At 44.5% G+C, this 20,919-nt stretch overlaps 3 protein-coding genes across 8 annotated transcripts; 1 reads left to right on the top strand and 2 right to left on the bottom strand.

Moving 5' to 3' along the window:
• The first annotated feature begins 542 nt into the window (after positions 1 to 542).
• LOC114439570 (testis-expressed protein 2-like) lies at positions 543 to 9,462 on the top strand. Its single transcript, XM_028411603.1, has 12 exons — positions 543 to 993; positions 3,023 to 4,353; positions 5,327 to 5,527; positions 5,936 to 6,218; positions 6,302 to 6,483; positions 6,804 to 7,004; positions 7,561 to 7,660; positions 8,053 to 8,185; positions 8,254 to 8,391; positions 8,502 to 8,711; positions 8,811 to 8,931; positions 9,085 to 9,462. Exons 2-12 carry the CDS (start codon positions 3,154 to 3,156, stop codon positions 9,229 to 9,231), a joined length of 2,916 nt encoding a protein of 971 aa, XP_028267404.1. The 5' UTR covers positions 543 to 993; positions 3,023 to 3,153; the 3' UTR covers positions 9,232 to 9,462.
• Positions 9,463 to 9,664: 202 nt separating this feature from the next.
• LOC114439571 (60S ribosomal protein L3-like) lies at positions 9,665 to 12,709 on the bottom strand. Of its 3 annotated transcripts, XM_028411605.1 has the most exons (10): positions 12,553 to 12,709; positions 12,161 to 12,353; positions 11,825 to 11,993; positions 11,597 to 11,732; positions 10,828 to 11,014; positions 10,577 to 10,737; positions 10,393 to 10,494; positions 10,082 to 10,177; positions 9,876 to 9,995; positions 9,665 to 9,793 (listed from the first exon to the last, which is right to left on the bottom strand). In XM_028411605.1, exons 1-10 carry the CDS (start codon positions 12,553 to 12,555, stop codon positions 9,734 to 9,736), a joined length of 1,227 nt encoding a protein of 408 aa, XP_028267406.1. In that variant the 5' UTR covers positions 12,556 to 12,709; the 3' UTR covers positions 9,665 to 9,733. The 3 variants fall into 3 exon arrangements, with proteins under 3 accessions (XP_028267406.1, XP_028267407.1, XP_028267408.1); XM_028411606.1 differs by lacking the exon at positions 12,553 to 12,709 and having other exon boundaries at positions 11,825 to 12,015; positions 12,161 to 12,301; XM_028411607.1 differs by lacking the exon at positions 12,553 to 12,709 and having other exon boundaries at positions 11,825 to 12,012; positions 12,161 to 12,300.
• Positions 12,710 to 14,979: 2,270 nt separating this feature from the next.
• LOC114439526 (creatine kinase B-type-like) lies at positions 14,980 to 20,813 on the bottom strand. 4 transcript variants are annotated; one of them, XM_028411525.1, is made up of 9 exons: positions 20,800 to 20,813; positions 20,301 to 20,423; positions 18,463 to 18,675; positions 17,745 to 17,899; positions 16,954 to 17,086; positions 15,920 to 16,091; positions 15,711 to 15,834; positions 15,443 to 15,632; positions 14,980 to 15,348 (listed from the first exon to the last, which is right to left on the bottom strand). In XM_028411525.1, exons 3-9 carry the CDS (start codon positions 18,653 to 18,655, stop codon positions 15,167 to 15,169), a joined length of 1,149 nt encoding a protein of 382 aa, XP_028267326.1. In that variant the 5' UTR covers positions 18,656 to 18,675; positions 20,301 to 20,423; positions 20,800 to 20,813; the 3' UTR covers positions 14,980 to 15,166. The 4 variants fall into 4 exon arrangements, with proteins under 4 accessions (XP_028267326.1, XP_028267325.1, XP_028267327.1 ...); XM_028411524.1 differs by lacking the exon at positions 20,800 to 20,813 and adding an exon at positions 20,539 to 20,730; XM_028411526.1 differs by lacking the exon at positions 20,800 to 20,813 and adding an exon at positions 20,539 to 20,730 and having other exon boundaries at positions 20,305 to 20,423.
• Positions 20,814 to 20,919: the final 106 nt, after the last annotated feature.

The following is a 20,919-nucleotide window of genomic DNA, read 5'->3' as shown; positions in this document are numbered from 1 at the left end:
GCATGACCCTCATCAGCAATATTAATGTGAAAATAAATCAGCAGTATATTTAGCACAAGCTCTTCACTGCATGACAACAGCATTTTAGAGTTATACTGGGAGTTGTAATGATTTGCCCCCAGTGTCTGTAGGCTTACAGGCAGCCAGCCGTTAAATGCCAGGTCAGAGAAAGCCGGGTTACAACCTCCCAGCATTTCACATGGGCCTGACTGTAACAGGAAGGCACAGCTGTAAAGTGTTTTTATGTCCACGTTTATTCAGTTTAATTCACAATAAAGTCTTAATGATTGAGATATGTGATGTGTGATTAAATTAAACATGAAAACGTTTTGGAAAGAAGGTGAGCACACGTCAGCTTTCTTTCCAAAAGAGAGGTAATATAGTGCGCAAAGAAAAACAGTAATGATTTTGTTTTTTTAAAGTAACCCTGGCGAGTTTTTTCAGGTCGTGTAATTACATAAGTCTGCGCACAGGACTGCGGTGTCAGAGTGGATCAGGAGTTGATCTCAGTTTGTGTTTTGAAGCTGAGCGCAGAGCAGCTCGTCAACTGTTGGCCTCCCAAATCTAATCTGGATTAGTGTTTCGTCCAGTCTGCGTTCAGGACTTGAATAATCACATTATTCTGTGTTTGGTTGACGCCTCCTGGAGCGGTGGGAGGAGGGAAGAATGCAGCGATGTCAAGCGGTGGCAACGTCGCTGACGAGTTTATCTGAAAGCGGAACTGCTCGTTTAAACGCGGGGGACAGAGAACGCTGTCAAGAGTTTGTCTGCTTTGTTTTTGGAGCAAGACAACGAGCGACAAAGCTGAGCAAAGTTAGGAGGATATTTTGTTGCCTGCGGTCGGTGGATGGCGTTCATCCCTGTGTGCAGCACTCTGCAGCATCCAGAGTGATCACTGCAGCTTGAAGCACACCGATGCCTCTTGTTACTGGACCTCACCCAACCTCTGCCATTGATAACACAGGGGCAGCTGGTCCAACACACCAGACTGAGGTAAGAGTGTATGTTTTTTTTCTGACAGCAATAAATTTATTGTTTTTATAAATTAAAGAAGCAGCTTCAGACTTCATCTGGTCAGGACAGAAGGAAAATACTGCCATCAGAGCTGGAAAGCTCTTGTTCCGATGAAGTTCTGCTCCACTATCACTGATCCATGAGATTCCTAAACATGCAAACCAGTCCCTAATGTGTCAGTCAGAGGGCCAAATGTCAGAGCACATCATGATTAAGCACAATTGTACCATAAAATAAACTGTGTGATGCCAGGCTGCAGGGCCAGTCTTCACATGATCCTAGCAGGAACTACAATACATTTTTTTAATGTTTCATTCTTACAAAAAATAATAATGTTCTGTCCTCCCTAATCCAGGATAGAAAGGTCAAGAGGAGGACAGAGCAGGCAAGATGTGAGAGTTTGGCAGAATTAATATTGACGACAGCAGTAAAAAAAAAATGGGACTTCCTGTTGGTGCTGTAATTTTTCTGTGCCTCCCCATTTTAATCCACTTCAAATAATCTGCTACAGATACAGATGTGCATCACTCACTGGACACAAATGCACATGATTTGACATCACTGCTGGCAGTTTGTTGACTGAAATAACATTTTGATTTAAGTTCTAATCAAGAGGCTTCCAGTTATTATAGATATAACACATTTGTCCACACAGACAACAGAAACGTTTCTAGGGGGACACCAAAAAGTGACGGACCCTTGTTGTTTTTTGACTTTTGTTAAGTCGAGTTACTGAAGTCTGCTCGTCAGAGTGTTGGAATGGAGCTGAAGCATACGTTGTTTTCTTAATCCTTTAACAATCTGGTCACTCCTCAGACTTTTGTTTATTTACTAGCCTGGTTCGTCACTTTTTGGAGTCCCCCTGGACACATTTGCTTCTTGTAGCAGCAACTGCAGCTCCACTGCAAAATATAAAGAGAAATATCTCCTCCTACTACACTGCTCTCCCAGTGGACAAACTAAGACTATCCAGGCCTGTTTCAGCTCTTTGGTGCTTACACTTTTTTTTCTCTACCTACTTGTGCAGAAATTCATCCACAGTCATGACTGGAATGCTGCCAGAACCCTGCTGACTCTGTATTCTGCAGGGGTCCCCCCACCTCAGTCAGCATGAACTGATCCAAATTGACTTGATGTAGAAATTGATCAGGGTATTGCTGAACTGTCTGGAGCAGTTTGAGCACTGGCAGAGCAGCACTTTTGGTTAATTAGATTTGACAAACAACCCAGCAGGTTGGTGCTAAAATTAATACCTCTCATTATGAACAGCGTGCAGCAGAGAAGCAGGAGATAAAATGAGAGCTGAAAGCAAGTTAAAATACACGAGAAACATTGTAAATGCAGATTTATGCCATGAATACATAGCTCTTTCCAAAGCTACACCCACATTGAATAATTTGCTTTACACTCCACCTGCTACAGTACATACATGTCAAGCTGTTAAAGGCTGGTTAGAGATCCCCTATCAAAGAGAGATCGCTCCCAAAGCCCTGATTTCCTGAGGGAGTGTGGAATTGTGACACTTTCAAAGGCATAATGGACAGCGGTCGTAAAAACACAGCTTGTTTTCCCATTTACTTTGATGACACAGAGAGACTGAGTCATCACTGATTTTCAACATTTTGCTCTCAGAAGAAGTGGAACGTTTTCTTCTGAAAAGGTTCCACAGCCAAGTGGATCATGGCTTAAGCATCACTGCTTGGCTGGATCATTGCATCTACTTTGGGATTAGCTGAGATTCTCTGTGCTAATGACCCCGTTCCACAAACAAAGTACTAATGCCCTGCCCTGTCTCAAGCTCAGACTGTATGTGAATGGACAACACACTGTGAGACCTAGCTCTCGGTGTGCCAGCAGAAGAACAGGTTAGACAGAAAGGGTGAGAAGTGAAAGAGGAGAGAAAGCTTTTAAAGAGAGAAAAGGAGGTTGAGCAGCAGAGGCTTGTTGTTAAATGTCATGCTGTCATTTAAAGTAATGTTAACGTCCATTTTCCTTACTGCATTTCCAGGGTACAACATGATGGACTACATGCTGCCTGACTCTATATGCAGACTCCCACTGCTGGTACTCATGCTCCCTATCTTAGTGGACTGCAGCTTCATTTCTTTGACCAGATTCTCACCTTAGATTCTGGCCATCATGGAGGAAAGCAAGCTCTTCTTCAGCCTTGACCGCCATGAAGAGGGTCCTTCTGTGGCTTTTTCCAAAGACAAGCCACAAACCAGGGAGAGCCACCCTGACCTCAGCTTGGGGATGAATCTGGATCTCAGCCAAGGCCACCGGCCCCAGGCTCCCTTCCTGCCTCACTCCCCCTCATCCCCGGGTTCTTTGGCTGATCTGTCAGCGTCATCAGCAGGTCCGCTTGTCGCCACCAGCCTCGTCAAATCCTCCTCCACAGACCTGGAGCCAAAGGAGAGCGGCTCTCTAAGAAGCAAACCGCTCCTCAGTCTGGTCAAGTCACTGAGCACAGAGATCTCCCGCCGCGTTGAACCAGAGGTCAATCTCTCCAAATCTGACTCTAAGCTACATTTGCATCCTTGGAAGCAGCTCACACATCCAAAGATTGCAGAGGCCAGGTCTGACACTGAGGGACTGAGAGAAGATGACGACTGGGTATCACCTCCTTCCACTGGCAGCATGTCTCCCACTGAACCGCGGAGCAGTTCACTGATCGCTGAGCTGGAGGACACACGGAGGAAGTTCTCTGAGGCCATGCAGGATCCACTCAGCATGTTCAGTAAGATCATAGGTGATGAAAGCCCCAAGCAGGGGAGGGCTTCTGCTGCAGGAGACTCACCCGCCTCCCAAAGCAGTTGTGGAAGGGATGGGAGCAGTGAAGAGTCAGACCTTAAGTGCCGGAGGAGAACAGATGATGAGCACAAAAGCGTGTGTGACACTCCCCTCAGAAGACTCCAAAAGGATTTGTTTATAAAATCCTCTGTTTCCCCAGAATGCCAGACCCACAACAGAGACAGCCATTTAAAAATCTGCACCTATGGAGATATGATTCAGGTGGTGGAGCTCCAGAACAAATCCAGAGGGACACATCATAGAACTTATCCCGAGTCTCGGGTCACTGTGCCAGGTTCATCGTTGCCTCTTCACTGGCTCTTCCCTGTAGGCCTTCTTGCTTATGGGTTCTTTGTGCTGCCTCTGCCTCCTTATTTGACAGGTCTGTCTGTTGGGGTGGCATGTGGCTTTATGTTGGGTTTGGTGGTAGTGTTCATGTTTGCACCGCAACGTTCTGCTGCCAGAAGGAACCAGGGCGGTCACAGCAAATCCAGCCCCATGAATAGTGATACACTGGACAGAAACCTCACAGAACCAGAAGTTATAGAGGTAATGACACATCATCCATGAATACAAGTATAAAATTTGCTTAGATTTATAGACTATGTCTTCTGCTTCTGCCAAATTTTAAGAAATTCTGTATAAGGTGTTCTTCTTCCCCTTGCTGTCACTGGTGCAGACATCAGTCTCTGCTGCTTGTGCTAATTTACAAATGCTAATAAAGAAAGGTGTTTATAATATATATATATATATATATCAGCATTTGAAAATTGTCATTAAACACGCTAGCATGCAGTCATTACAATTTAACTCACGTCTACCTTAACACGGAGCCATCTGCATGAGCTGTGCACTGTTTTAGACTTACTTGCTCTATATGCATAGAAACGCCTGCAGCTCTCTGTTACCAATTTGGCTACATGGAAATTAGCTTCAGGCTCATGCTTTTTTTGCAGCATGAGAGATCAAAACATCAAACAACAGCAGTAAAGAAAGATAGCACTATACTGGATTAGCTCTGAGTCAAACTGATTGCTGCATATATATAAAAAAAACCTGCCCTCCAGCACGCAAGCTCAGCATCACAGAAATCGGATAATAGGTTCCCGGGAGTTCTTGTTGACCGCTCTGCTGAAAGAGTTGGGCTGACTGTCACAATAAATGCAGAGTTAGCAACATCAACTAAAGTAAAGATTAAGGATAGAGGAGAACAGTGAGCTGTATGCTGCAGTCCACAGTGTTAAATGAGACAGATGGTTTGTGCCATGGATCGTGTTTCCCCTCCTGCTGAGCTGTACTGTGTGTCACAGTTTGCACCACTCATTGTGAATATAGTCTTTTCTGAGTTGACATATCTAATCGATATTTATACAGATAAATGAGCCTTTAAATTGCCCTAAATACAGCTGTCAGCCTTGTTCAGTTCCAACAAGAAAATGTTAAAGTGCTTTTCAGTTGCAGTGTTGCAAGCAATAATTAAATCAAGCAATAATTAAATCCTCATTTTTTCCCTTTTTTTCAGGGCTGGATGAACGAGACACACAGCTACGACCCTGAGACTTTTCACCCCTCCATCACACACTCTGTCTATGCCACCCTGGAGGGAAGCCGGCTGCGCCTGGCATACCCACGTGCCAACATCCCCCGGTGGGCAGCTTTAAATGAGACACCCCATGAGGCCGAGTTTTTGCACTCATGCACGTATGAGCTGGCGAACTCTAAGGTCAGTGTGTTTGTGAGAAAGTTTGTTATCATTTAGATTGTTACCATTAGATACAACTCAGGGATTTAAATGGTGTCTAAGTATTTAGATATTTATTATATATGTCTATTTCATATTTCAATTATCTTTTCTTCTATTTGTCTGTAACAAACAAGAATTTCCCCTCGGGGATAAATAAAGTAATTTCTGATTCTGATTTACTTCCAAAAGAGCAAATATGTCTATTTATGATAGACATATCTATCTTATCTATATGAACTATTCACTCTTATCTTTCTGCACCCACTCATTTGGTGAAAGACCAGGAGCTTCTACTCACACACACAGCAGAGTACAGTTGCTGTGATGTTAATGAAACTATGCCTGGACTTCACCTATGTCAATTCTTTATGCAAATGTTTACCCCAGGTGTCTTTGGTGCCCCCTGGCTTGGCTCGTAAGAGGGTATGGAACAAGAAATACCCCATCTGCATCACTCTGGCAGAGGGGGAGGTAGGAGAGGAGAGCCTAGTTGAAGGACAGGAGGAGGAGGAAAGATCAGAGAAAGTCACGGTCAGCCCAGACCACCAACCTCCTGTCACACTTTACCTGTTTGGCCGCACAGGAAGAGACAAGGAGGACTGGTTTCAGCATTTCATGTCTGCCTCTAGGACTGGAACCCAGGGCAGTGTGAGCACCGAGGAGAACACAGGTAAGAATATTTGCTCATGGTGATGTGAAGCTGTGTGTAGAATAAAGACATTACTCTCTTAGGTTAACTTTAATCTCACTCAGAAACACCAGTCGGTGGAGAGGCTGCTAAGGAACCCACAGAGGACATGCCCGACGTGCTGATGAAGACAAGAACGCTGTTGGACTACAGCACCTACATGACTCAAGTGATTGGCTCAGAAACCTGCAATCTTAACCCCAGCCCCTGCCACAGCAGCAAGGAAAGTCCTACAACTTGCAAGAAGGTTAATGCCTCTGTTAAGCTTTAGATCTCACATCACACTTCAATGCATGTAATTCTAATTCCCTACACAACTCCTGTAAATCAGCCACTGATCCATTGATCCATGTCCAGCATGCTGACTAGACAAAAGTCCAGAAATATCAGGAATCACCTGCCTGAAAGAATAACAATAGTAAGAGACTGATGCATCAGCATTATACCTCACTGAACTAATCTCAGCTTCAGTGCTTTGGGACATGTAGAGACTGTCTGGAGAAGCAGAATGCTCAGATCATATAACGTTTGAAAAGGCTGTGACAGTTTCTTCGTGATTCTCTGCAGACTCACACTGAAGAGCAGGGTTCTGGAAGTCAAACTGGAGCAGAGGCTGGTGCGGGTTTAGAGCCTGTGGGATCCTCTGCAGAGAGCCAGCCCGCCTGGGTGAACTCTCTGGTGGGCAGAATCTTCTGGGACTTTCTCCGGGAGAAGTACTGGACCGATCAAGTGGCGCACAAGATACAGAAGAAGCTCAGCAAGATCAAGGTGAGAGTGGAGGGGGGGGGGATCAACACCCTGCATATTCATCTTCATATCCGCAACCATCATTAACAGCAGAAGCAGCCACAGTGTGTCACAGTGACTAATGATGTGGCTGCTTTTGGAGTTGGGTGCAGGGAGTTAACTGTAGGACAGAGCTCTACAAACTGTCTGTGGAGGGAATGAGCATATGCACTGGTTTGTTCCCAAGGTCAAAACACATGACATTAGACACATTAATAATGCAGCTCTCCTGTATGTCTGTGTGTGTGTGTAAGAGTGCTGATAATGCATAATTGCTTCCCAAAGCAGGTGGTAGGAGTCAGTAGATGAGCACTGATGGCACCACAGCGTCCCATTACTCATTTCCTATGCTTCTCTTTGAGACAATACCCTTTTTACTCTTCTTCACACACACTTTCACACACTGTTAGGGTCTCTGCTTGCTCATATGTTGGAGGTAATTAGCTGCCTCTTTGGATCTGTTATATTTTTTTACACAGATTTATTTATTTATGTGGAGGTTTTTATTGCTCACTAGATTCTGTGTGTGTTTTTAAAGCTGCCGTACTTCATGAATGAGCTGACTCTGGCTGATCTGGACATGGGCACCTGCCTTCCCCAGGTCCTCAACACATCCAGACCTACACTGGACTCCAGAGGTACAGTTCTGGCTTTATGTAGAGGAGTAGAGGAGCTTGTGCTTTATATCCAGATCTTTCTCTCAGTCAAACTCCTGAAGTCAGTTCAGGCCATGATCTCATTTGTTTCATTATAGGGTTTGTCGTGCCCGCCTTAAAAGCTTTCCATTGTCTAACACTGAAGCGATTAGCAATCCTCTTAGCCTGGACTAAGCTCAACCAACAATAACATACCAAAGCTAGGTCCCATCTTCCACCACACTCTGCCAGAGACCAAATAAAAAAAAAGATGTTGGCTCAGTCTCCAAACCACACACAGGGTTTAGATCAAAGTTCATTAAGAAATCTGCTGCTGCTAGCTGTTAGCCGTTCCCTTCTATCTGCTTACCTCCTTCCACCTCTTTATCTCCTAGGCCTGTGGCTGGAGCTGGAGTTGATATACACAGGCTGCCTTCAGATGACCCTGCAGACTAAAATGAACCTGTGTAAGCTGGGTAAAGAGGGAGAGGACGAGCCACACAGTGTTTCAGAGGCCCAACAAGTGGGGTGAGGCCTGTTTCACTTTTGTGGATTTGGATAAAGCAGATATTTCTAAGCTCAGTCTGGTTTTTCAGCTCCAAGCCGAGGCTGTGTGTGCTGGCTGACAGCGATGAAGAGTCTTCCAGCGCAGGCTCGTCTGACGAAGAGGAAGTCCCACTATCTGAGCCACAAGGATCAGTGGGAGATAAGAGTACAGTGGCAGCATCTGATGGGTAAATTAGCTTCTTAACTGACATTTCCTAATATGGATGTAAATATACCATGATGCATAGGCTACAAAACTGCACTGCAACTTCTTAGTCCCTCTGCATGACTTCTACAGGCATACTGGTGGCAGCACAAGTAGGAAAATTCTGAGAATTGTGGACAAGATAGCGAAATCCAGATACTTTCAGAAAGCTACAGAGAACGAGTACATCAGGAAGAAGATAGCCGAGGTCTCCAACATGCCCCTGATGCTCAGCGTTGAGGTCCTGGAGCTCTCTGGGACTCTGGCTGTCAACATTCCTCCTCCTCCTACTGATCGGATATGGTGCTTACATTCCTTTGTCTCTGCACCATTTTAATTTCACCCTGTTTCTACCCAGGATTTCAACTTCATTAACACAGTTTTGGTGCTGTTCTCTCTCAGGTACAGTTTCCGGGTGCCTCCCAGGTTAGACCTTCACGTGCGTCCCATGCTTGGTGAGAGGGAGGTCACCTTCACACACGTGACTGAGTGGATCGAGAAAAAACTGCAGTGCGAGTTCCAGGTCAGTCAGTTACTGCACATAGATGCTGATGCTGATAGATAGCTTGATCAATAATTCATATTTTGACAGTATGAGAGGAGTAATTAAAGTGGCATTTTTAGAGACACTTTTAATAACTGCACAAATTTGATCTTGTGTTTTTTCACCATTCAGAAAGTGTTTGTAATGCCCAACATGGACGATCTTTATCTGCCACTGATGACATCTGGCATGGACAACCCGCCTGGATCCCATCAATCCTCAATCCACTCCTCATCCCAGCAGTCCTCCGTGGAGTCTCATGACTACCTGTCAGAGTAGTACCACCTCAAGGGCACAGATGGGATTATGTTGCTGCAAAGTAACCATCGTTGTCATAAATATGTGATGGATTCTGAGGCTGCTGCAGCCGGGTATCGGCTTGGTGTGTTTGACTGTTACCAGTGCAGGACTGGCTCGAAGCCATGCAGAGCTCAGCAGTGTCCTGAGGCTGTGAGAATGGTGCTATGGTGCCCCCTACTGTAAAGTTTGTTACTGACAACAGAGCTTTTGATGACCAAAAAAATATCCATCCATTGTCTTATCCACGGTGCAGGAGTGTAAGGTTGAATCAAGCTACCATGGAGCATGTATTTCTAAACAGTGTTGATGTCCTCGTGGATTAATCAGTGGACAATAAATGTGTTCAAAACCAAAAAAATCAGTGTTAAACCTTCACCAAATGCATTGCAATTTAGACACAAACACACTGCTATCCGAGTTAAATATCACCAAAGATAAACATGTATTTAAAACTCTGTGTAATTTTGTGATATCAGTTCTTTCAGGCCTCCTCTGACAGAGGCTCAGGGAGAGTCTTCTTGGCATCCTTCTTCAGTGGCCCCTGCAGTTAAACAACAGGTTTGAGGTTAAGTAAAACAAAGCTGAATACTTTCTCAGTCATTCATATTTTGTTTCACTCTCACCATAAACACCCTCTTCTCCTGCGCCGTTTGGAAGCGGCCGTGACCAAACTTGGAGGTGGTGTCAATGAATTTGAGTTCAATGGTCTCCTTGGACTTGCGTGATGAGTGCTTGACCAAAGACTGCAGGTAAAGATGTACACATGCATTTGATTCTTTGGTGGATTATACTTCACAAAACTGTCTGTTGGATATAAGCGAGAGTTAACCTTTCTGAGGGTGAGGACACGTTTCTTCGCCCCGACAACGCAACCTTTGAGCATGAGAAAGTCATTGTTCACTTCACCATACCGAGGAAAGCCTCCCTACAGGGACAAAACCCAGAAAAAAAGATAATGAGCCTTAAAATGTAGGTCAGTTAGAGACATCTCACTAATTGCATACCTACTAAGTAATGAAATATAAAAATATGTCTGTAGAAAATGACGTTTGTTTAGTATATGCCAGATTCTATTAGTTCTATATCTATGATGATGCTTTTTTATTAACTTCTGATGTGATTTTGCCACGTTAAAGTTACCATGGGGGTAATGGTCTTCTGAGTGGTATCATAGTTAGTGGATGCATTGTTCCGGACCACTTTTCCATCCTGGATGTGAACACCCCTACTAATACGAAAGATCTGAGGAAAAAAAAAACACAATCGGATATTAATGCTTAATTGAGCAAGCATCAAAACAACTAAAGTGTAAACCTGAACAAACCTTCTTGTTGATCTCAGTGCGGTGGTGATAGCCTTTCTGACCGGCACGAGCAATAGTATAGCTCACACGCGAAGGATGCCAAGCCCCGATACAAGCCACCTTCCTCAGACCCTTGTGTGTCTTCCTGGGGAGTTTCTTTGTGTGCCAGCGGTTTGTCACTCCTATCAGTCCAACCAACACATATACCCTGACTGAATGCTGTTGTTTATTTTCCAGTGGTTTTGGCAGAACTCTAGCACCATGTTTCCTACCTTTAAATCCATGACCTTTGGTGACACCAATCACATCAATCATCTCATCCTGTTGGAAGATTGCAGACACGGGCACTGCCTGCTCCAGATGCTCCTTTGCCCAGTCCACCTTGTCTGAGATGGTGCCGCCATTGAGCTGCACCTCCATCATGTGAGCTTTTTTCTGCTTTATGGGCAACAGTCTCATCTGGAAACAGACAACAGAGCCCAGTGAATATCAACTGCAAGTTAAGGCCAGAAAAAAAAAATTGCCATTCGTTACTGAGGCCAAAGAGACACTCACTGTGAGCCTACTAAAATTAGATTTATTACTCAGCATATGATGATGTTTTGACTCGGTCATATCAGGTAATGTCTCTGACATTTAAGTGCGTATGATTTTGTCCCCTAAGCAGTGATAATAATTGAGATCTAAGCTGATCTTCACATATTTTACTGACAACGTAAAGGTTTTCTCTTGGCAAAGCCTGGGTGAGCAGCCAGGTTGTACCCTGAAAATTATTTTTAAACTGTTATCTGAAACTCCTCCACGCAGACAGACCATCGAGGTCAGAGTTGTTTGGCCAGAGGAGTATCTGCCGCATGTAATCAGGTGGGCAACTGAGACACTTCTGCCCTTTTGCAGGGGGAGGATTCAAGAAAAGGAGAAGGCAGTCATAAGACCGAATGAACTGAGTGCGATCTGAAAACATGGCGACACGTGTCAGTGAAAGTTGGATGATTTTTATACATTCTAAATGTGTCACACCAGTGAAATCTGCAGGCTTACCTGGGAGTGAACAATAACCCTGATGACTGAACAGTACTTTTTCATCTGATGAAAGTCCTTCTCCAGCTGTTTCTTTCCGGTCTCATGCTGCCACTTCTTACTGTACTTGGTAAAGGCCTTCTTCTTGCTCTTGTACCTGAAACACAGAACTCAGATTAGAAAAAGGAAACAAAACAGTGGGAGGTCAGTGAGCTGTTCACACAAGAATAATGATGAATGCACACGCACCAGTTCTTGTAAAATCTGCGCTTGCACTCATCACTGAGATGCTCTGCAAAGATGGTTTTCAGGGAGCGCAAGCCACGGACAGTGCGAATGTATCCCACGATCCCTACCACGATGACAGGAGGAGTTTCAATGATAGTGACCGCCTCGACTTCTTCTCGCTTTGATTGTTCTGTGTGGGAAATATTCATCTGCTGAGATAAACACCATCAAAGTGACAAAGAGACAAACGATGAACATTTCAGACACCCCCTACAAATCATTCTATTTTTGTATTATGTGTAAAAAGTGCACCAAACACACAGTTAGAACTACAACTCAAAGTCTACTTGGACATACTGAGGCCAGTGCGATGCACCTCCCTCAGGGTGTGAGTCATGCCGGCCTTGTAGCCCAGGAAGGCAGTGAGGTGGACGGGTTGGCTGGGGTCGTCTTTGGGCCATGTGCGCACTTTTCCCCTGTGCTTCTTGCTACGCTTATGGGGAAGGAACCCCATGTGTCCATGGCGAGGCGCATGGAATTTGCGATGAGACTGAAAAATAAAGACATAATATAGACGGATATGAATGGTTCACCTGTTTTAGTATGCCACGTGGTGTCAAAGTGCTTCAGCTTCTCTTATAAAATCAAATAAACTGATACATTATACACACATGTAGCAAAGTAATGTAGATAAAGAGTGCACTATGACAAAAGAAAGAGAGAGATAAACATGTAAAAGGAGCACTGACCATGTCCACTCACTGTCCTGCCGAGGCAAAGAAAGAGAAGGAAGCCAGCGCTGATGTGAGGGTCGTACATAAGATGATCCACAGAGTAAGAGCTCTAATTTGGTGTTTGGCCCAGCTCAGGATATGTATTCACTTTCAAACAAGGCAATCTCTGCCAAGTCCTGTCAGGAGAAGACAGGAGGAGGGGGGGAGGAGGGTGAAGCCAGAGGTGGGGAGGCCCAGTGGACAGGAACCATACCTCCAAGAAAGGAAGAAGACAGTCTGTATTGTCATGTGGCCACTGTTCACCAGGTCTGTCTCAAGGCTGGCTTTTAGTGCTGGGTGTAAAATATAAAGCACACTTCATACTGATGTATTATTACCCTGCTCTGTGTGTGTGTAAATGAGTATGTTGCTGAATATATCTGCTCTGAGTCAAGTGTCTGAGTGTGTTTCCTCATATAATTCATGGTCATTTCATAAGCAACAAGTGTTTACCAAGGTAAAGAGCTGCAACTATCTACAGATCACCACAGAAACATATTCTCAGGCATTTATGGTGCTTTCCTACAATGCTGGGTGGACATAATAAACATAATAAATGACGTTTATTATGCCATTTTACATATCACTGTAATTTGATTTAGGCTACTCATAGAGCAGCAATACTTACACTACTAGATATAACAACATATAAAGTTATTCTTTTGGTTTAAGTTTTCATCTCCGCAATGCAGTGTTCTGTTTCATGATCATCCATATAAAACCTCATCAAGAGGAAGACGGACTCTTTTTTATCACACATTACAGCGACTCAGACAAATAGGTAGGGCCCATCTCTCTTCTCATCTGGCGACTTTGGAGGTTTGAGGAAGTCACCTCAGTCTGGGTGATGTGGCCTGAAGATTCCGGTTCGGCTGCTGCTGTGGATTAAAGGTGGAGATGGAGACAGAGCGATGGGTGATGACAGACAGGTGGGGGAGGACAGAGGGTGATTGACCCACAGGTGTTCAGGCCCCGCCCACCAGCAGGAGGAGGGTGGACTCCCTTTGTGTGTGTTTGTGAATGTAAATATTTTCTCACCATGTTTTCATGTGGTTTTGTACATGTGAGCAGTCAGCTCAGACTGGCTGGTTGTTAACTGAACCTTAGGTTCACCTGTGTCCCATTAAATACCTGAACACAGCGCAGTTCAGGTATTCAGCAAAATCTGCTGCTCGCCTCATTCAATCAACCTGTCCCATCATACACTGCACCTGACTGTAAGCAGGGACTATGGCAGACATGACTGGGAGGTTGAACATACTGACAGAGATTGAAATTGAGCAATGAACAGTTCCTAAGAGCTGTGATCAGCTCATTAATGCTTCAATGAATCAAGGTTTCAATAATTCGTCATGTATAGACCTAAATCAGACTTAAAGTCAGCATAAAATGTCACAAGACATCTTGGATTATCAGCCTATATATATATATATATATATATATATATATACATATACATATATATATATACATATATATATATATATATATAATGTTGGTCATGTGTTTCATGCTGATGAGCTTCCTGTTTCTCAGCAATGGTCATCCTTGTGGCTGACGGCTTTTTATATCAATAGTTGAATGCCATCACATAAGCAGATGGAAAACAGGCATCATTATTTATATATATATATATATATATATATATATATATGTATATATATATATATATATATATATATATATATATATATATATATATAGGCTGATAATCCAAGATGTCTTGTGACATTTTACGCTGACTTTAAGTCTGATTTAGGTCTATACATGACGAATTATTGAAACCTTGATTCATTGAAGCATTAATGAGCTGATCACAGCTCTTAGGAACTGTTCATTGCTCAATTTCAATCTCTGTCAGTATGTTCAACCTCCCAGTCATGTCTGCCATAGTCCCTGCTTACAGTCAGGTGCAGTGTATGATGGGACAGGTTGATTGAATGAGGCGAGCAGCAGATTTTAGTCAGGGCCACACAGACTTTATTAGGTATTTCAGGTGTTACATGAGTCCAACAGGTGAAGACAGTAAATAGAAAATTGACGGAAGACTGAGCGAAGACTGAGCGGAAGACTGAGTCCAACTGAGCGGTGCTAAACGTCCTGCAGCTTCAGGGCGGTTAGTGATTGGTTACAGTGAGGGGTAAGGAGTTGTGAGTGAGCGGTGAAGAATTACAGTTATACAATTCACTTTTTTCAGGTGTGGTGGAAAAAGGACTCAGGCACAGGTAGGAATGAACTTGCAGGTGAATGTTTATAACAAAACTAGAACAAATCCAAAACTTACTGAAACATAGGAGAAACAAAGAGTAACGGAAGGTGAAGATGATGATCTGGCACAAAGAGGAGCACAGGACTTAAATAGGCGATGAACAAGACACAGGTGAAACACATTAGGGCGGGAACACAAGGGAAGTAAAACACACAGACAAGCACAAGGAAGACAAGACTTTCAAAATAAAACAGGAAACCAGAACCAAAGCAACACCACAAGGACTGCCAGAAACAAGACAACACAGGGAACTCTAGGAAACCTAAAAACTAAGCATGAACTCAAGAAAACAAAGGAAGAACCAAACCACAAATCAGCAAATCATTGCTTTTGCTCGGGCATCAGGTCGTCAATACTATCGCCACCCTCCAGGCGTTTCTCCATGTCCACCAGCAGTTTGACGCCATCCACCACCATCTGAACCAGCTCCACCTCAGAGAAGCCCAGACGGTCCGCATTGGAGATGTCAAATACACCGCCCACGGCTGCTGTATCCACACCACCTGAAAGACAGACCAGAAGTGATATGACCGTCCAGTCAACTGATGATCAACTGATCCACACTGTATCTGTACCCTGAAAGGGTAGGGTGCATACCTGTGCCTCTCTTTTGCAGCCTCAGATTCTTTAGGATCTTTCCAAACTTATCATGCTTGCTGAGGTTTGGCAGTTTAACATGGACACCAGCTCTCAGGCCTGTCCCCAAGTTGGATGGACAGGTGAGAACGTAACCCAAGTGTTCGTTCCACATAAACTCATGGCTTCGCTCTTTGAACAAAGCCTCAATCTGCCAGAGAGAGAGAGACAGACAGGTGGTCAGGTGTGATGGGTTTATGAACGCTGCAGCAAACAGGAAGTGCAGTACCTTAGCAAGTCCGGTGCAGAAGCGGTTAAACACCTCCCTCATGTTCCCTCCTGTCTGCATGCTGATGACGCGCAGATGGTCTTCCTCGTTTACCCACACCAGGAAGGTCTTGTTGTCATTGTGCCTGCAAAAAGTCCATCAACATGTCTCACCAAATTCCCGGTAATCAATAAACTGTATGATGACTCAATGGTCCCCACAATGCTCACCAGATGCCACGGCCATCGGGCCAGTCACGGGCCATACCGGATGCCAGGAGCAGCGGGGAGACGGGTTTGTCAAACAGAAAGTGGTCATCGATCAGCTGCTGCTGCTCCTCCTCCAGCATGTTCTTCAGGGCATAGTACTTCCCCTTCAGGTCCCCCTCCAGGGCATCCAGGCCTGGTGCACACAAGAGGTCATGCTTAGGGGTGAAATCTTTATTCAGCAGGGACTGCAGATTTGCTTTAGCAGAAGCACTGTGTTCAGACAGCAGGGGGCAGCAGAGTCTAGTCTGCCAGGTTCAGCCATCTCAGTCCAGTTATGCCTAATTTGACTGTGAATGTGGGGGTTTCTGATTGGCTGAGCTGCAGCCTCATTAGAAGTCTCAGCAGGAAACTCATCTCTCCATTACATAACAGTGTGATCTGCTGCTGCTGAGTGTGACACGCTCACTGTAGCAGGATGGGAAATATCTAAATAAAGAGTCCTCATCTACCAGTCAGAGCTAAATAAAACCAAGACTGTCGGTCTGCAGGGAGCCCATCCACTTCCTGTTACTGCTGCAGCTCAGCCAGAGGGTGCTCTGCAGGACCGGAGCTACAATAACTATTACTCAAATAATGTAGTCATACAAAGTATGGATTGCTTATCAGGATTGCTTATCAGTGAGTTTGCTTCTTTTCACTGGTGCAGATGTGAAACAGAAGACTCATCCTAGTTTCAGGACTCAGCTGTTTCCTCTGATCTGTTTCATGTTACAAAGACCAGTCACTCCACTCACTGTCTTTTAGTCCCATCATTACCAGCAGTTTGACATTACATACCAGCACCAAACTCAGGTCACATGATCAGTGAAACAGGCCAAAGAGGAAGATGCTGTTTGAATGTAGTTAGTTCAGGTTGTTTCACTTTGCTCTGCTCTGATGAATTTTAGAGGAGATCAAGCAGAGCTGACTGCAGAGTGTAATGTGTAACGCAGCAGTATGCAGACAGGGGGCAGAGTGACACTGCAGCATGCAGGACACAAGTAGTGACGACATACTTTCAATGGAGAGGTTTTCGATGGCACGGCGCTCCCCACGGCTGCAGTGTGGCGGCAGACAGAAGCCACGGATGCTTCGTCCTGTCCGAACCCGAGAGCTCAGCACATATTTTGGATCCAGATCATCTCCACCCTGAAACACAACAGATGACATGTCAGGAGAGGCAGGTCCTGTCAGCACCGCATGCAGTTCTGACAGAGGGGTTCCTATTCTGTTCCAGCATCACAGTTGACAGTTTTGATGAAATCATCTCTCAACCAACCAAATGAAAGCTTGATGAAGGGGGCGTCTGAAAACAATGTATTGAATCTGTGACATCAATACATACATTAAGTGCAAACAAGTGTAAAGAGTAAGCTGACAGCACCATGTGAGGGACTCCAGCCAACCATGCTGCACCTGTTTTAGTAACAGGTGGAAATGTCCAGTGATATTTTTGCTTGTGTGTCTGGGTCTAAGTTTGGGTTTGATTCTGGGTCTAAGGCTGGATCTGATTCTGATTCTGATTCTGATTCTGGGTCTGATTCTGCTCTGGGTCTTTGTCTGATTCTGGGTCTGTGTCTGTTTCTGGTCTGGGTCTGGGTCTGATTCTGGTTCTTGGTCTGATTTTGGGTCTGAGTCTAATTCTGGTCTGGGTCTGATTCTGGGTCTGAATCTGATTCTGATTCTGGGTCTGATTCTGGGTCTTGGTCTGATTTTGGGTCTGAGTCTAATTCTGGTCTGGGTATGATTCTGGGTCTTGGTCTGATCCTGGGTCCGAGTCCGACTCTGGGTCACACGCGTTGCCTACCTTTAGGTTTTCAGGGTTCAGGTCTGTTTTGTGTTTGTCTGAGGGTTTGTATCCTCCGTGGCGGTCTTCGATCACTGGGTCCAGCAAGTCTTTGAACACCTCGTATGTCTCCTCATCTCCGGCCACACAGCCCACCGTCATGATGAACGGGTGACCTGCAGGGACGCACAAGGACCAATCAGGGCTACCAACTGCTGTTTATGAAGAGTCTGTTCATGCTAGTGCTGCTAAATGAAACTAAGTTGGATCTGGTGTGGAGGTTTCCACAGGAAGTAAACATGGTGTCCCGCCTTCGTAGACGAATTAAGGAAGAGAAATTAACCCGATGTAATGTGAAGGTGACAAACATGGAGTCACCTGGTCAGGAGAAGAGATTTCTGGTTTGTTACCTAGCTGTCGATGGCACACTAAGGGGAAAGTGTGTGGTTCAGGATTGGTTTTAGGGAAGGTGTCACCTGGTCTGCAGGAGTGGTTACCTGCCAAGGTGCTACTTGGACTTGGTAGTCATAATTGTGTAATTGGAGGTCCCCTGGTTTAGAGGACTGCATGTAGGATGTAGTGTCATCTAGGTGCGAGTTTTCATACTGCCACTACGCAAATTGGAAGAAGCGTGTAACATATATGCAGATAATGTTCCGCTTGTTAATATGCACCCTGATCCTTACAGGTCTGTGGGGGTGTGGGACAAGTCACCTGCTTTGTGTGTGGGTGAAGTTACCTGGGTTGTCGACGCCAGTCTGGATGACATCGTCCAAGGTAAAGCCGCTGGATGTTTCCTTGTCCCTCAGTTTGGCGTACATCTCAGGCGTGAGCACCTTGGCCATGTGGTTGTTGTGCTGGGAGAGGTCGGGGTACTCCTCCTCAGCAGGGTAGTTCAGCTTCAGCTTGTTGTGAGTGTTTCCAAAAGGCATGATGATGTCCAGCTCCTGACCTGAGCAGACAGACACACAAATAGTAACTGATCCTCCATCTATTCTCCTGTTTTTTATCTTTCATAACGGTTCAAAAGTTGAAGAGTAAAATAATTATTCTTTTATTTTGTTTAAAGCCTGATCCGGTTCTGGTGGAACCAGCTTTAATATATATGAAGTAGGTGAATCACTGGAACAATGTCAGAGTCGCTGTGGATTCTGAATTGCAGGTGTCAGAATCTGGGGCTGTTCTGAGAATCAGAGAGAGAAAGGAGCCCTGTGGGGGATCAATGAGTCTAAACCCGGACACAGGCTGATTATGATCTGCGGGAGGCCCCTAATGTATATTATGTGCCGCTGAAATTGGTATGTATGGATCTTCCAGTGGTACATACAGCTCTGTGGCTCATATGCCTGTTTTTAGTGGAATGCCACTGTCTGTGTCTGTAAGCGGACAACCACCCAGCTTCCTTCTCTCCTCCTAACACCCGTGCCGGTGAGCGAGTGCCCGTTTTATAGATTCCAGTTGTCACCACCTACACCCACGTGACGCAAATATTCCCCATCACCATGACAACCAGACTAACAAAACGACAAACTAGAACAGGGCATTTTCTGAAGAAAATGCAAGTTTGATTGCTGCAGCTGAAGCATTGCTGTGAATGCTGATGTGAAGGATTGCTCTGAATTGCTGGAGAATCAGAGAAATTCAGAGCTTTGTATGCCTCTGTGTGTCAGCCTGTCACCATTTTAACACCGTTTTAACACTAAAATGGAGTCTGTAGGAGATACATTTGGCAGATGACCCTTGTTGAAGGCCTCTCTCATAGACTCCCATGTTAAAAATGACGCACACATGCCTTAATGTTTGAAAAATTATAATTTTTAAAAGTTAAACTATAATTTTTTGAATTGAAAATTGAAGTTGACCCAGAATGTCCTCTGTGAGATTAACATTTTGATAGTTAGTTTGATTGCCGTTGCTAGGCAATCAAACTATTATTCTGTTATTCACCCTCTTTCTTCTATCTCCTCCTACAAATTTCACGCTACAGACTCCATTTTAGTCTTAAAACGCTCATTAGATGCTCCTCTATCAAACTTGTATTCAGAATTTTCTAATTCCGGATCGTTTCTGCATGCAACGCTCTCAAAGTTGGAGTGGTTTTTGAGGTGTCCTCTGTTGTCACCACGGTGACAGGCTAACACACAGAGGTATACAAAACTCTGAATTGCTCTGATTCTCCAGCAATTCAGAGCAATCCTTGGAATTAAAAAATTCTGAATACAAAATAAAAGAGCTTCATCCTTGCAGATTGGTCAACGTGTTTCAGCAAATTAAATTCAGATTGCAGATTCTCCAGCAATTCAGAGCAGTCCTTCACATCAGCATTCACAGCAATGCTTCAGCTGCAGCAATCAAACTTGCATTTTCTTCAGGAAATGCCCTTTTCTAGTTACCGCTATGAATTAACGTTTTTAACAGTCAATATGCATTTGCATCTAATCTGTATCTACACACGCCGCACGGCAATCACAGTCAAAGTACTCGATCAAATGTAAAAAATATCGACACTAGCACAAAACAATACCATCAGATTCCATCTAAAGATCAATAAGATAAAGTGGAAACAAAGTTACATACTCACGATGTTTACACTGTAACTGAAGGCAGCGGCTCCACCAACTAAAGCTGAGTGCACAGTTATCCTTATAACCGCGCTCTGTCTCCACGGTAACACGACGCTGTAGCTAGGCAGCTGGAATTCTTAAAAAACACGTCATAAAACGCAGTTAGTGTCTGTTTCTAAATAAATTATTTAAATGAATCTGGCTTTTTTATATAACAAAACAACTACACAAACACAATATATGGCTCCTACAGTATATATGATTGCTGTTCCTGTCCTGATCCATAATGTGGTCGGCTCGCTCCCTACACACGCACGCACTCACTCACACACATTCACCCTGAGCTGCCTGGTTTACAGAGACACATCTCATAACGTACACTGAGTGATACAACGCGCTAGAGCAGACTGTCAAACTGACGAAGGTTGGTGGTTCGATCCCAACTCCTCCCTAGTCATTGTTGTGTGTCCTTGGGCAAGACACTTTACCCGCATTGCCTCCTGTGCACTCACTGGTGTGTGGCGCTCTTTGCTGAAGCAGCCTGATGGGATTATTAATGTATTTCAACAAAAAAAAGTGAGTCACAGAACCACTAAAACAGCCAGGCATGGCACTTTGAGATCGGCACATAC

The sequence above is a fragment of the Parambassis ranga genome, chromosome 8 (genome assembly GCF_900634625.1).
Source record: "Parambassis ranga chromosome 8, fParRan2.1, whole genome shotgun sequence".
Taxonomy (NCBI): domain Eukaryota; kingdom Metazoa; phylum Chordata; class Actinopteri; family Ambassidae; genus Parambassis; species Parambassis ranga.
The sequence above is the reverse complement of the archived record's forward strand: the minus strand, read 5'-3'. Positions and strand labels throughout refer to the sequence as shown.